This window comes from Tetrao urogallus, assembly GCF_951394365.1.
Source record: "Tetrao urogallus genome assembly, chromosome: 2".
In the NCBI taxonomy this organism is placed as follows: Eukaryota; Metazoa; Chordata; class Aves; order Galliformes; family Phasianidae; genus Tetrao; species Tetrao urogallus.
The window spans coordinates 81957120-81971442 of NC_136814.1; the positions used below are offsets into that span (position 1 = coordinate 81957120).

The 14323-nt window shown below is 38.5% G+C and overlaps 1 protein-coding gene across 1 annotated transcript in view; it reads left to right on the forward strand.

Annotated features, from left to right (window-relative positions):
• Positions 1-230: 230 nt before the first annotated feature.
• The window catches only part of LMBRD1 (LMBR1 domain containing 1), a gene marked incomplete at its 3' end in the record, with an annotated part of 64582 nt that continues 50489 nt past the window's right edge, over positions 231-14323 (forward strand). The window contains exons 1-3 of the mRNA XM_079532832.1: positions 231-302; positions 1304-1480; positions 7002-7062. Coding sequence (XP_079388958.1) covers positions 243-302; positions 1304-1480; positions 7002-7062 — 298 coding nt within the window. The 5' untranslated portion in view covers positions 231-242. The remainder of the gene's footprint in view (positions 303-1303; positions 1481-7001; positions 7063-14323) is intronic.

Genomic DNA, 14323 nt, shown 5'->3' on the forward strand with positions numbered 1-14323 from the left:
CGATATTATTATACGATTCCATTTTAAGGATAGTTTTCTTTTTGATTCAAACATCGAATTTACTCGATACCTTTCGGTCCCACTCCGCTCAGGTGCCCCGTAGATCGCCCTGCCCTGCCCCGCCCCGCAGAACACCAGCCTACCGCCCGCCCGCCCCGCGTCGGTCCCCATGGTGACGTTACGGAGCCCCTTTAAAGACCCCGCCCCCGGAGGCGGGCTGATTGCTACTGACGGAAGCGAAGATGGCGGCGGCCACCTCCGAGCTGCTGACGGGATGGTGCCTCTTCGGCCTCGCGCTGCTGGTGAGCGGGGCTCTCTCGGCCCGTTTTTCTTCAGCTAGACCTGCAGCTGCCCCACTCAGACCCTGTGATGTCTCAGTATCTCCCTTCTTTTTTCTTTCCCGCCTTTCTTTGGGACAGGTTTTCCCTCTTTCCCCTTCCTTGCGTGAGCATTAGCCCTCCGAGTTCCCTCTTAAACTTTACTCTCACTCCCCTTCCCGGTGGGCTCCCCTTCCTTTCCCGTGTTCGCCCCGGCTTGGCCCGGCTGCCTGCTCTTCATCCCCTGCCCTGCTGCCTCCCGGCCGTGCGTCTGCCTCGCAGAGCTGTTGCTGTCTCGGGGTGTTCCTGATAAAGGCTATGTCGTAACGCTGTAAGTCCAAGCAGAGTCCAGAGGTGAGGGCGTGTGGCCATCTAGTTCTCCTGCCTGTATCACTGGTACTGCTTGGTGGTCGTGGTGAAGGTAAAAAAGAGTGAATTGCTATAATGAATCTGTTGCTGATGCTCAGATGAATGAGCATCCTGATTGTGGAAGTGTAGGAGTGTAGGACTGTTTGATTGGGAAGGAACCTCAAACATCAGTTAGTTCCAATCGCCTGCTGTGGGTAGGGCTGGCTCCTACCAGCTCAGTGCCCCATCTAATCTGACCTCGAATGCCTCCAGGGATGGAGCACCCACAGCTCTCTGGGCAGTTGTGCCAATGCCTCACTGTCTTCAGAGTAACAAAAGACTTCCCTCTGGCATCTAATCTAAATCTTTCCAACTTTAGTTTGAAACCGTTTCTCCTTGGCCTATCATTGTCTATCCATGTAAAAAGTTAATTTCATTATTGTTTGTATTCTCCTTTGAAATATTGGAAGGCTACAGTGTGATCTCCCTGAAGCGTTCTCCAGACTAAATAAGCCCAGCTCCCTCAGCCGGTTTTCATAGGAGAGGTGCTCTAGTCCTGATAAAGGGTCTGACTTTAGTAGCTGCACTCTGATGTCCTTGGTATTCTAGTCATAACTGTCTTCCACTGTGTTTTTCAGGCTATTTTGATTTTCTCCTGGGTTTATGTGCGCAAGTATCAGAGTCGGCGAGAAAGTGAAGTGATTTCTACCATAACAGCTATCTTTGCATTGGCAGTTGCTCTAATTTCATCAGCATTACTACCAGTGGACATCTTCCTGGTTTCATATATGAAAAATCAAAATGGTACATTTAAGGTATGTGCTTTTGAAGATGTTAATTGCTTCTTTGAAAGAAGCAGCTCTCCTGTGTTAACAATGTTTCTTTTAAACACTTGGGCATATCAGGGGAACAAAATCTCTACTAGTGCTGGTGCTGTGGTTTCTGGGTACCAGCACTGCAAATACTGTACTTTCCTCTGTTTGTTACTTGATCTGGATTTCAGTGTTATTACTTCATGTGACTTTCTGTAAGACTTCCCAAATGCTATGTGCTTCTAAGTACTTACTCCTTTTTTTTTGCCAAAACTATATATGCTACTTTTTGCCTGTACACGTTTTCTTTTTAGTACATTGTAATGGGATGCTGTAAAATAGGACTTGTACCCCCCAGTATTTAAGAACTGATTTGCTTATTAGCAGCTCAAATTTCAGTTGTTTTTGCAAGAATTTTTATTTTGATTCTGATATACTAACATAATGGATCTGCATAAGTCTTATTCTATCTGAAATGTTGAGTATGAGATTCTATTTGTAGAGGTTATTAAGTTAGTCTTTCCAGGACAAGCTGGAAAGCCCCTTAAGGGGGAGTGTGTTTGTAGGAGAGGGTGTCTTACTGTGTATCTTAGTATATTTTGAGATTCGCAATTACTGTTTTTATGCCTTGTAGCAAGTATTAGAAGTGTTGCACAGTAACCATGTAGCCCTTTTGCAAGGGAGTAGTAGTGCATGCATGTAGTTGTGATTATTCCTGCATATGCTGGAATACACTGAGCACAACAGTTACCTAGAAGGAACCTACAGATTGAGTCTAAAAACCAACACTTAACACCTTTTCTGGAAGCAGCAATTATTTTTGTGTATTCATGGTATTGCTAAGCAGGAAAACAGGTTTTTGATTCCAGTATTGGTCAGAGAAACTTGGGAATTGCCCTGTAAACTAAGTTGAGTAGTATTTACTAAAAATTACTCTTGAAGAGTTCGGCTGTTCTCTTTGACAGTATTGTATCTTGAGTAATAGACTATAAATGCATACAGTTAGAACTGATTTGTTCTGGAAGCTTGCTTGTTTTGCCAGCAAGCATGTAGGAGAGGAGAACCGCACCCCAGTTTGAAGACTTGAGATTGCAGTTGGGCATGCAAGGCCTCATGTTGTGTTATTTACAACTCAAATATTTGAAGTGTGCTTTTTTACAGCACTTGGATGTTAACATCACTGATATGTTTTTTATTCTATTGATGAGGCAATACAGGATGGGGGGAGATGGTGAGAACCGTTATTCTTGAAATGCACACGTTCTTGCTGCTGAGTGAAATTAAAGGCTATGAGCTTTCAGTTAGCTTAGATTGAGTACTTCACAAACCTTGCTGAGCTGTTAAAAGTTGTCATCTCCTTAGTGAAGTCCTATCTATTTTATGGTAGATCCTTTTCAGACTATTCTGTTTACTTTTTTTGCCTCCTGGGAAAATCATGTAGCTATTAAAAACAAAAGAGGGGGAAAAAACCAAACCATACAGAGAAACAGAAGACAAACCCATCTTGAGATTCCAAGCCTTCTTATTCTAAAAAGTTAGCTGAGATAATACTTCCTGTCCTGAGTAGGAATTACTTGTGAAATAAGTTTCTGTCTGAAATGTTCACGGTAGCAGATATGGCTGACATGCTTGTTTCTAATGGTACTTCTGACAAAATTGTGGCTGTGTCTCACTTCTTGTGGTAACACACTAGAAGATCTATGATCTAGATGCCCAGTTGTTGTTTTTTTTTTTTTTTCTCATCTAGCCATGCAATGACTTGCATTACAATCTTTGGTATTGTCTTCCTGTTGCTGTCTAAGCTTCGGATGAGACTAATGAGTAGAATGTCAGCTTCATCTGCCTATGATGAAACATCACAATATTGAAACCTGTGATGTGCCACTTTAAGCTCTATTGAGATGCACTTGTTGAGAGTGGAACAATCTTCACTGGGGTACTTGTGAAATTCTTGCAGATCCAGCAGTGACAGTAGAAATTGAAAGCCATTCTCTCAGCTTGTACTCCTTTTGTTTGGGGAAGTTAGCTGTTGTGGTTTGAGTAGTACTATTGTAGTTGAATACATTAACATCAGACTAACTGAACACAGCTGTTGGGGGAGCAAGGGAGATGCTTCTGACTCATATTAGTAAGGGAAGCAACTGTTTTTCACTAAATTTTTGTGATTATAATTAATATAAGCTCCCTCAAATGCTTTTTGTTTCAATGTTTAGGTAAACTGTAACAGCATTTTCAAAATTACCTTTACATGGCAACCTTTTACTAATTTTTTTACTTCAAATGTTTTTGACTGTATTTAAAATCTCTAGGTTCTTCAGTGTGGTTTCAGTTAAGGAGTAATTAAGAGGTGTAGCTTAATTTTAGGCCATCATACCCATTGCACATACTTAGAGTTTGGTTCCTTCATCTTACAGGTACTTTAAAGATGATATGATGTATTGGTAAATATAAGGAACAGAATGAAGTACAGCAGAACAGTGTAGAATGTGTAAATTCAGCAGATCCTAAGGGAACTTGTCATGTTTTCATCTTGAACTGCTCCTGAAGGCAGTAGTGATATCTCACCTTAGTCTGTTTGTCTGTTGTGATTCTGATGCATTTGCTGTGTATCTTGTAAATGTGGGCCATAATGAATGGAGGAGAAAACAGGCTGGACCTAGAGGCTCTCCTGATAAGTTAGAGTCTCCTGATAAGTTAGTCCTCAGCGGAGTCCTCTGTGTGCTCATCCAGTAAATTTTCAATTTGACAAATGCTAGTGCTTTTGCTAGTAATGTCAAAGCTCTGATGCTCACTGATGCTACCTAGCAGTGTGCCTTCTGACAAGGATGGCTGCTGTCCTTAGCTTTTGAGATGTCTCAGGGGAAGTTGTTATGCTTCTGAATTGCTTGACGAGGTGTGCATAAAGATAACTTTATGCTGAGAATAAGAATTCTTACTTCCTTAGTTTGTGTGACTCTTTAAGTAGAGCATCAGCAGCTGAATGGAAGCTGGTGTAATAGCTATGCTGTATGTATAAGCTAGCTTGCATTGTAGACTCTTGTGCAGAGTTGAAACTCAGGTGTAGTTATATGCTGTGGTGAAGGAGATTTTTGTATCTTTACTATCCTAATGTGAGATAGCATCTCTATTTTGGTATGCTCTAATGTATGCTTCCTATTCTATTACTGTGGTCTGGTACACAACTTAATTCAAGCAACAAAATTGAAAATAATAATGTTTTAATGTTCTACATCTTTGTTATCAACCTTAGTAATTATTTTCTGAAGTTAGAGGAGGAACTGTTTTGGTTTTTAGCAGTGAAGTCCTACTGTACTTCAGTTAATAGCTCTTCTTGTACAGTGGCTGGGCCACTTGAGCAATGATGACTAAAAGGTTTTCTTGGTGTTTTCTGATGTCAGTTTTGAATCTCACATAAAAAAAAAATCTTGCTCTTATTCTAAGATCCATTTGAAGGTAAGGGTGCCACATGTTACTGCATTTCCCTGAGGCGTAATTAAAGCAGCACATTTTCTTTTTAACACTAAGCAAATTAAACACATTCATATTCTGTGTGAATATTCTCAACTTATTACTGTCAAATTCTTTAATGATCATACAAATGCCTGGAATTTTTTTTTTTTACTGAAATGTTGTTAGGGACAGCCTCCAAAGACTGGGCTTATTGTGTATGTAACAAGCACTTCACATTAGGCAGTGTTACAACTATCCCTTCTGAGAAAATATTTTTCATGCCTTCTTTTTGCTGATTAGGAAAAGTATACCTAAATTTTTTACTAAAAACCCATTGGTTAATCATTTAACTTCACATGTTCAGTGTCAGGTGGTTTACAGGGGATCTTAATATATTAACACAAAGGAAGGTGGTACTGATTTCCTGAGATAATGGGCTGTCATCTGTAATGTGTGTGGCATGTCATCAAGTCCATGTCACAGGGGACTTTACCCACTTCTGAGAGAACTGATAAAGTAAATGTTGACTTAGACTTACCTTTTGCAGTCTTAAGCAGCATGCTCTCTTCTGTATTACATATGTACTGTATCAGTACATGTGTTTTTATATTTATTGAAAAGACTTGAATTTCTCAATCTGAAAAAAGTGGGAATTTAAAGTATAGGAATTTAACAGTGCCTGATCAGGCTTTTGGAAGCTTGCTTCAGTGTTTATAGAATTCAAGTCTTGTATTAGGATTACATTTCAATCTCATAATCTTCACTTGGGTTGAAAGGGACCTCAAAAGGGCATCAAGTTCCAGTCCCCTGCTGTGGGCAGGGCTGCCTCCTACCAGCTCAGCTGCCCATGGCCCCACCCCAACCTGGCCTTGGGCACCTCCAGGGATGGGGTATCCACTGCTCTCCAGGCAGCTGTGCCTGGGCTTCACTGCCCTCCGAGTAAAGAATTTCCTTCTAAAATCTAACCTAAATCTCCCCTCTATTGGTTTAAAACTGTTCCCCTTCCTTATTACTGTCAAGCTGTAAAAAGTTGATTTCTCATTTTCTTAAATGCATGATTCTTTTGTAGCATTGTTAATTAAATACAGTAGGAGCAGAAACTGTAGTATAGAGATGTAGTCAGAAGTTTGCTAATAACTACTTGAAAAAATAGTTTTGATACCTTAAGCTATCGTTACAAAATCAACCTGTTCTTCCTTATTTGAATTATTAACAAAGTAAATGCTATGCAAATGTCACTCTGTCCTTCTTGACTTGCATCTAGAAAAAAACCTTGACTGCGTAACCTTTTTCTGGAAAGATGTTCCCAAACTGTGATGCCACTACTGTGAGCGTCAGCCCCATGTAGGGTTTTGGGGGCTGTTTTCTATCAGTTCCCAGTCTTAGTAGTGTGAAACCTTTTTATTAGAGGAAATAACTTCAAAATGAGCTTGTCACTGATTTGATTGCAGCCCTCCCAGTGTCTGCTGTAAGATTCTAGCAGTGCAGAAAGAGGCTAGAACTGAGTATAACTGTATTTTCAGTTGGGTAAATGGGATGCTTTCAGTGTCCCCTGAAATGCAGCACATTCTTAATCAGATTTGTTAGTGAATTAGTTCAACTTAAATTTCAATGATTAAAATCAACCAACTTGGTGCCTGTATGGGAACTGCTGAATCATGGCCTGAACCTCTGATTGATCACCTGATGCAATGAGTCAGCTATGGGAGCACAGGTGAAGGCCCTTCACCTGTGCTGCTGGAAGGGATGGAGCCTGGCTGCCCTCCTAGACCCATTTAAAAGCTGACTACCACTGGGGAAGGATCTCTTCTGGAGATCCTCTCCTCTGGAGTTTGATAGCGAGCCCAGGATATGGTGAAGTATTCTATCTATTCTCTTTTGGTATAATAACTGCTTAGCCAAACTCTGTGGTGTATTTCATGATTATAACATCTGTACATTCATCGGTGATACAGTGCCTAATTCTTCTCTTTAGGCATTTGAAATAAGTGTGGGTGTTTTCATTTCTTTTAAAAGGCCATTTAAAAAAATTCTCTTCTACTTGATGTTAAATGCTTTTATTCTTTATTACTAGGACTGGGCTGATGCTAATGTTTCAAGACAAATTGAAGACACTGTACTTTATGGATACTATAGTAAGTATTTCTAATGTTCTTCCTCTGCAGTTAATAGGATCCATCATTTAAAAGCTTTCATGCCTTCACTTAAAACTATTACAAGTCATACTGGATAATTTGTATTTGGTAACACAGTACCCTTACATTTAGACCATTCTGGTGAAGATTTTGCATTTGAGAGCCCCTCTAGAAATGTGGATGTATTTAAGACCTATCCAGGAAGAAACTAATGGCTTCTGTTTTGTAATCTGTTGTTGACATGTGTTTTGTGTTTGTGTATTTAGAGATCCATTTGGGGAAGCCTTGGCTTTTGTATAATTTTTATGGCACTGGATATATGCAGAAGTGTGAAAGTTGCATCAAGTGTCCTGCTAGTGCAGCTATAACTAATGGGACTGTTGTTTATATTCAGAGTCAGAAACTACCATATACAAAACAAAGAGCTACTCTGATTTAGTGTATATAGACTACTTCAAAGATGGTATTCCTAAGCAACACTGAAGCAAAAGGTTTAGTTAACATATACTTCATAACATTTTGATTCACTGAACTTGTGTAGTTTTAAATCGGTGCTTTCAGTTTTCCTCAGGAAGAGCTTTTCGTACCAGTAAAGATATCTAAGAGAAATGCCTATGACAATTGGAGTGAAATGACTACCTTGGTCAATGATACACATTCAAATGAAAAATATTTGTTTTTTATTATTCAAATACTTGGAAGGCTATAGGTTGGCTATCTTGAGTACTTTTTTTTACATCAGAAAATAATTGATTCCAAATAGATATTTTTTTTTTAAGTAATAGAATATGTATTGCCTGATGGAGATGATCACACAAACAAGAATCATTAGTTTCATGCTTAGCGAAACCTAAAAGTAAAAGTTATAAGAAACTGCTGTGGCTTTAACTGAGCTGTGTGTGAATAGAAACTGTGGAATAAATTTATTTTTTTTACTGTAGAACAGTAGAATCACTTCCTGTATGCTTCCTACTCCTGTTACATTGCTGGGGGTTTGTTTCACAACTGATCATGTGAATTGTTTTTAACTCCTCTCTGGTCTGTGTAGATCTGTAAAATTGAGGGATGAATTTCCATAAAATAGTTTAGGCTAACAAAGGTATTAATCCTGGCCTGGAGGACTGGGGAGTTCTTTTCAGGCCACAAATGCCTGAAATCAATTATGCACTTGAAATCAAGTGTGTAATTGATTCAGACTGGTTACTTTCCGTTTATTTTTATTACTGAGTAACTTAAAGAATATATCAGCTTGGATGAAAATTATAGAAATATGAACTCTTACTTATAAAAGTTCACATGAGCTTTTTCACTTCAAAACAGCTAGCTAAATTGTTTTATAAATATAGAATTTGATTTTCATAGTTTAGTAACTGCTATTACTTGCTTTCTATTAGGATTTCAGCTAGCATTGTTCTCCCATGCTCTGTATTGCTTCTGCAGCAGATACTTAAGTAAACTTTTCACTAGAAGAGTTTAAAAAGGATGCTTTTTAAACTTTCTTGCTCAAGAACTTAAATCTTATAGGTTGGCTTGTATGCTAATTACATCAAATTAAGTTGATTTTAATTTTATGAAGAAAGCTTAACTACTTTTGACTTCTATTTGAAGTGCTACTAAGACTAAAAACCAGATTGGATATATCTTTTAGGTTTTAGTTTTACTCAACAGTGGCTACAGGTTCTAATACCCTTTGCTTTTATCTACATTACGATACAATGTTCTTAGGGCATTCTCAAACTCTCTAGCTCAGGATTTCTGGAAAATTGCCTTTTAAATCTGCAATGCAGGAAGCACAGTACCTGCTTAAGCAGGTGATTGCTTGTAATTCATATCTGACATTACCAAAGAACTTGGTTTATTTCATTTGCATTTAAAATTACATTCTCATTAAAGCCAGGTATTCAGGGCGAAGCCTCAAGAACCTTGAAGCCTTTGATTTTTGGTCTACTTGCACAAGTCTCCTTGAAGTTCTACAGGACTAATGTTTTATTTCACAGTATATCCTCCAGATGGTGGTAGAGATTTAAAGATGTTTTAAAATTTTTCTTGAATGACTTTTTTAATTTGACGAATTTCTGCATTTTTAGAAATACAACTACTCTGAAGTAGTAACTTCTCAGAAGATGGCATCATTCCTGCATAAAAACACAACCTAATGACTCTCTTGTCTGTTTGGTCAAGTCTCCTGCTGTGCAGTACAGTGAAATGAAAACTGAGAAGGATGAACTTAAGCAACTCCTGTGACACAATTCCATTTTTCTCATATCTTTTAATAGTACTTGGTGTTGACATCTTTTAAAATAAAGAGATAACCAGATAAATCTCCTTTTGTACCTAGTCCTAGTACTATGCATGTGAATACCAGTAGTACTTCCTCCAGGAAGTGTACTACTAGCTAGCTATATAGATCTTTTATCCCTCTTACAGCTCTACTGCACATGTGATTTAAACTGTGGGGCAGTGTCTTAAACCTACCAACTGACTGTACTCTGGCACCTCTAATTGTAGCGAGAACTTGGAGACTGTGGTTTGACTGATGGATATCAAGGACTGTTTCACTGCCTGCATTGGAATTTACAGAGAAACCTGTCACTAAATCTAGAGAAGTTTTTTTTTGTTGTTACAGATTTGATAGCCTTCTTTTTCATACCCAGCTGATAGATTGCTTGGCTTGATTATTTCTATAAAAGTGGAGTTGTTGTGTACTGCTAGAGAGAAGAATGAGGTAATTTTGAATTGGGCTTTTGAAATGCCTCTATTTTTGAGGTGAATCTAAAAGCCTAGCTTAGGAAAACAGTTCACTGATTGCTTCAATGCTGTAGTGGCTTAGTGTATTATTTCTCATAAAACCAGCAGCAGTGGAAAGGGTCTGCCAGTACTTCAGTGATTGAAGTGTGATCAGAGGTTGGCAGATGCTGTAAAACAGCATGTCAGCTTGTGTTTGGAAGGGAAACTGTTTTCAGAAAGGTTTATAGTTGGAAACCACATAATGACTCTTTCCTCTGTACGCTGGGAATCAGGCTGAAACAATTCGCAGTCACTTTAGAGTTGTTCTGTTGCTGTTCTTGTAGTAAGTAAAGCCTGATTATTAGAATCAGCCTGGTGTTCAGTAGTGTTTGCTAAAGCATTCTTAATTGTGAGGGGATGACATCTCCATCTTCCTGTGAGACAGACCACTTGACCTACATGCGTTAAGTGTGTAGTAACTGGTGTGTTCAGCACTGTCTACTAAATGCTACTGCAGTATGAGTAGGTTTTACATTTTAGGCCAGGCTACAGGGTTTTCCTTTCTATTTATTAATGGGCAGTACCTTCTCAAGTCTGCAATAATTATTGTACAGTGGTTCATAAATTTAAAAATCCACTGAAAATTTACCCAAAGTTTTTAGTGCAGGTTTTTGATATTGCATTATTGACTAAAAGATCTGGACTTCCAGGAAACAATAGGTAGAAGTCAAACACAGCTATATGTTTTTGTAGTTTAATTTTAGCAGAAGGCTAAATGCTGTGTGGAACTGGCTAGCTGTACAAGACAAAAGCTGTGGAGTGACATTTAAAAAAAAAGCCCCACTCATAAGGATGGTGTTTGAGAACTGGGGTTCTCAAAATAAATTTCTTGATTTGTCTAGCTTCAAACAAGTACTGTGATGAACACCTGATGTGTGATAGTTTGCTATCAGTTTTTAACTGATAGCTATTTGTCTCTGCAGTCTTGCTTAAGAAATGCTTTAACAGATCTTCTGTTAGATATGAGAGTGTTTTGGGGAAGGAATGTGTATCTTTTAGGTCTTCTGAAATACATTCTAACTCGTTCTCAGTGGAAGTGAGGGAGTGCATAACAAAATACCGTTTTAAGCATATTAATAACATTTGTCTTATGTGGTACACCAGTATATGCTGCCATCTGGAAGAGCAGATGGTTTGCATGATGGGGGAGACTTCTGATCATATATGGTTCTTGAGCCTACTGTAGTTTCCAAGGGATCTGAGGGAACTGTACTTATTTTGAGTACTCTGCATGAAATCTTCCCAAACTTCTCAAGTATATTGTGATTTCTTTTACCTAGTAAATTTTGCAAGTCTTTGTTTCTTCTAGCAGTATGTGAACACAAGTAGGAACAGTAGTAGGTAAGTCAAAATATTATGAAGGGAATATTGTGATAACTTACTTGAAGGTTACTACCAAATCTGACTCTAATTGTTGTCTTTGTATGGATGTGGTATAAACTGGAAGAAAATAACTCATAACTCTGAAGATTGCTTAGGCTTCCGTTGTGACAGGAATTGTCATTGTGCTGGCTATACAATGACTCTTTTTTTGAAGTGGTACTGCTTCAAGTTTTGGATACAACCCAGCAAAAATGCTTTGAATCAGAAGTTGAACCTCTGCACAAGATAGGAGAACAAATACTGGTTTGAAACTGTTGTGGATAGACATGAAATAAGTCAGACAGTTATGCCCCAAGGTCACATAGAGGGGAGTTGGGGGAAGGAAATATTTATCACTTGCTTGACTGTTTGCTGCTGCAAAACTTGGTTTTTTTTTTTTTTGTTTGAAGGTTAGGTTTCCAGGGACTGAATAGCCCTTTTAGTGGGTACAACAATTGGCAATTAGTTGCTTGTCTTAAGTGACTTCTTTGAGCTGATGAAAAGTATTGATTTCTTAGAACTGTAAACAATACAATTCAAATATCAGATCAGTCTGCTCTCCTGGGTTGATAGGAACTTTACCACATCTTCAAGTTTCCTTTGTAGTGTAATGTAAAGAAAACTATTTTTCTGCTTTCACTTAACTAAATAAAACTGTTAGGAAAAGAAGCTTTACTTTAGGAGATATAAAACTTTCTTCAGTGTTTTCCTCTCAGGTGTTTTGAAAGGTAGTTTTAAGGCTTTATGTGATAAATGAAGGGTTTTCCTTAAAGTGATTTTGCTTTGGGAAACCAGAGGCAAAACTGCTTTTAAACTTTTTAATGTTATGGCCCTGCAAAGTTACTATGGTAACATGGCTTTTTGACAATGTACTAGTGCATGTAAATTTACCTTCAAGTTGTAGTAACAAATTTTGTCTGGAAACAAAAGCCAATAACTCCTGCAGAAAACACTTAGGCTGAAGTTAAGGGCTACGTGCCAGCAGGGAATTTGTGATGGGCCAGAAATTCTGGGTGTTGAGCCTTGTGTGTAGGTCATGTCTCAGAGTTCATGAGAAGTATACGATTGCAGCCAGCGAATACTAGCCTCAAACTTTAATTATTTTGGTGAAGCATTAGTTGAAGAATGAGGGATTTAAACTCATGGCTGTGGGATAGAAAGCTGCTGCTGAAGTTGATTGTTACTCAGCTTAGCTGACTGCTTGTTGGGTAGGCTTATGAACTGCCTGAAACTCTCAGTCTGTGCCTATGTGCTTACTAGTGTTTCCCTGCAGAACTCTTAGTGTGAGCCATTGTAGCTACATGAGATTTCTTACCTTCATGACTGAGTTGGCATGAAAAGCTTTATCTGCACCTGGAATTATCTTAGCTCTATTCTTGTAATCAATAGCATGTAGTGCAAGAAAGTATCACCTAAAGCTAGATGTTGCCTTGAACTTGAAGTGTGCTATTCATGCCAGTAGTGATCCAGTTTCCAATGGTGTGCTTTTTTTTTTTTTAACCTCTCTGCTTGGGCCAGTGGCATTTGCAGGATGTTTGTGCTTAGATTGTCAAAGTTTAGAAATTAGTTGAAAATAGCTTTGACTCGTAGAAGTGCTAAAGTTGGAAAGAGGCCTCTGGAGATCATTTAATTCAACACTTCCCTTTGCAGCACTGTTTTGTGCAAGTTGCCAGCTTAATTCAGAGCATCTCTAAGAGTGGAGACTCTTCTATGCATTCAGGCAGTCTGTCAGTTTTCTAAATATTTTAAAGTCACTGCCATATTAGTATCTTTTCTGTCAGTGTGGTGAGCTAAGATGACCCAGCACAAGGTATATCATACTGGAGAAGATGCAAAGATATGTTAATATGACAGGTGGATGGAGGAGAGAGGAACAGGGGCTACTCCTTATATCAGAGGTATTATGGCACTTGCTGATCACTGAGGTTCTTGTAATTAAGCAGATGCTTGTGATTGTTTCTTCTGCTATTGATGTGAGATGCTGATGTACTTCATTGTCTGCTTCAAGTGTTTGTCTAAAAATAGTTACACCTAAGTTGTATTTTTAGCTTTACTTTTACAGTACATAATTAAACTGAGTATTTAGTCTTTAACTTGGAAGCATGATCCAGCTCTGTAGTGGAGTTTTTGCTAATTCCATAAATGAGTCAGGAATGTTTGTTTTCCACATTATGTTGTAAAGTGCAGGAGACAAATCTAGAAGCCCTATCCAGGCTGAATGGTGCTTTGAGCAACCTGGTCTAGTGGGAGATGTCCCCACCTGTAGCAGGGGGTTGGAACTAGATTATCTTGAAGGTCACTTCCACCCCAAACCATTCTTTGATTCTAAGCAATTCATGTTGTGTAATTCTAAAGACCGGGGTTGATTACTGCAAAGAAAAATCTAAATTCACCATTTTTCTTAGGTGAGAGAGAAGTGAAAGGTTTTCCATAGACTAGGGGAGGAGGGTAACGGAAATGACCTAGTAAAGGCAGATAAATCTTCAGTGTCCATTTATACTTACTATTTCTCCAAGTGCAAGTGTAGTTGCTTGTCAGTACTACATAGCAGCATCAGTCTTGCTGCTAGCTTGTCTTCAATGTCATTTGCTTGCTTCAAATGGACTATTCTGAATAGAAAACCTGTAGGTGTAATGAGTATCCATGCCTCTTTAGGAAGTTGAAAAATAAAGCTGCAGAAGATCACCAGGCTTCTGTGACTTCTCTAAATATCTCGTGTTGTTTCTGCTATTGGATGATGGTACTGGGTTTGATGTATTGTTGATCTGACCACATTGTTTTGTAATCTGTGCAGACTGTTACAGCACAGTTTTTCCTCAAATTTGTATTGAGAATTGCAAAAACAACAATAGTTCATGAGTTTCTGTAAGGTTTTGCTTATTAGTCTTCCAGTAGTTTAATAGCCAGCGCCTTCTTTAGAATGTATAAGACTTGAGTTGGAGTTATGTGTGAATAGCATCAATTTAATATAATTGAGAGTGAGACAGCCATTGCGATCAGGCTTCCTCATCCTTCTATGGGTAACATGGAAACTAGCTAGATAAATATTGATTTTCTTGTTTGTTAACTATCTTTTTCAGTTTATTAGTTTAATCAATTTGTCAAAACTCTT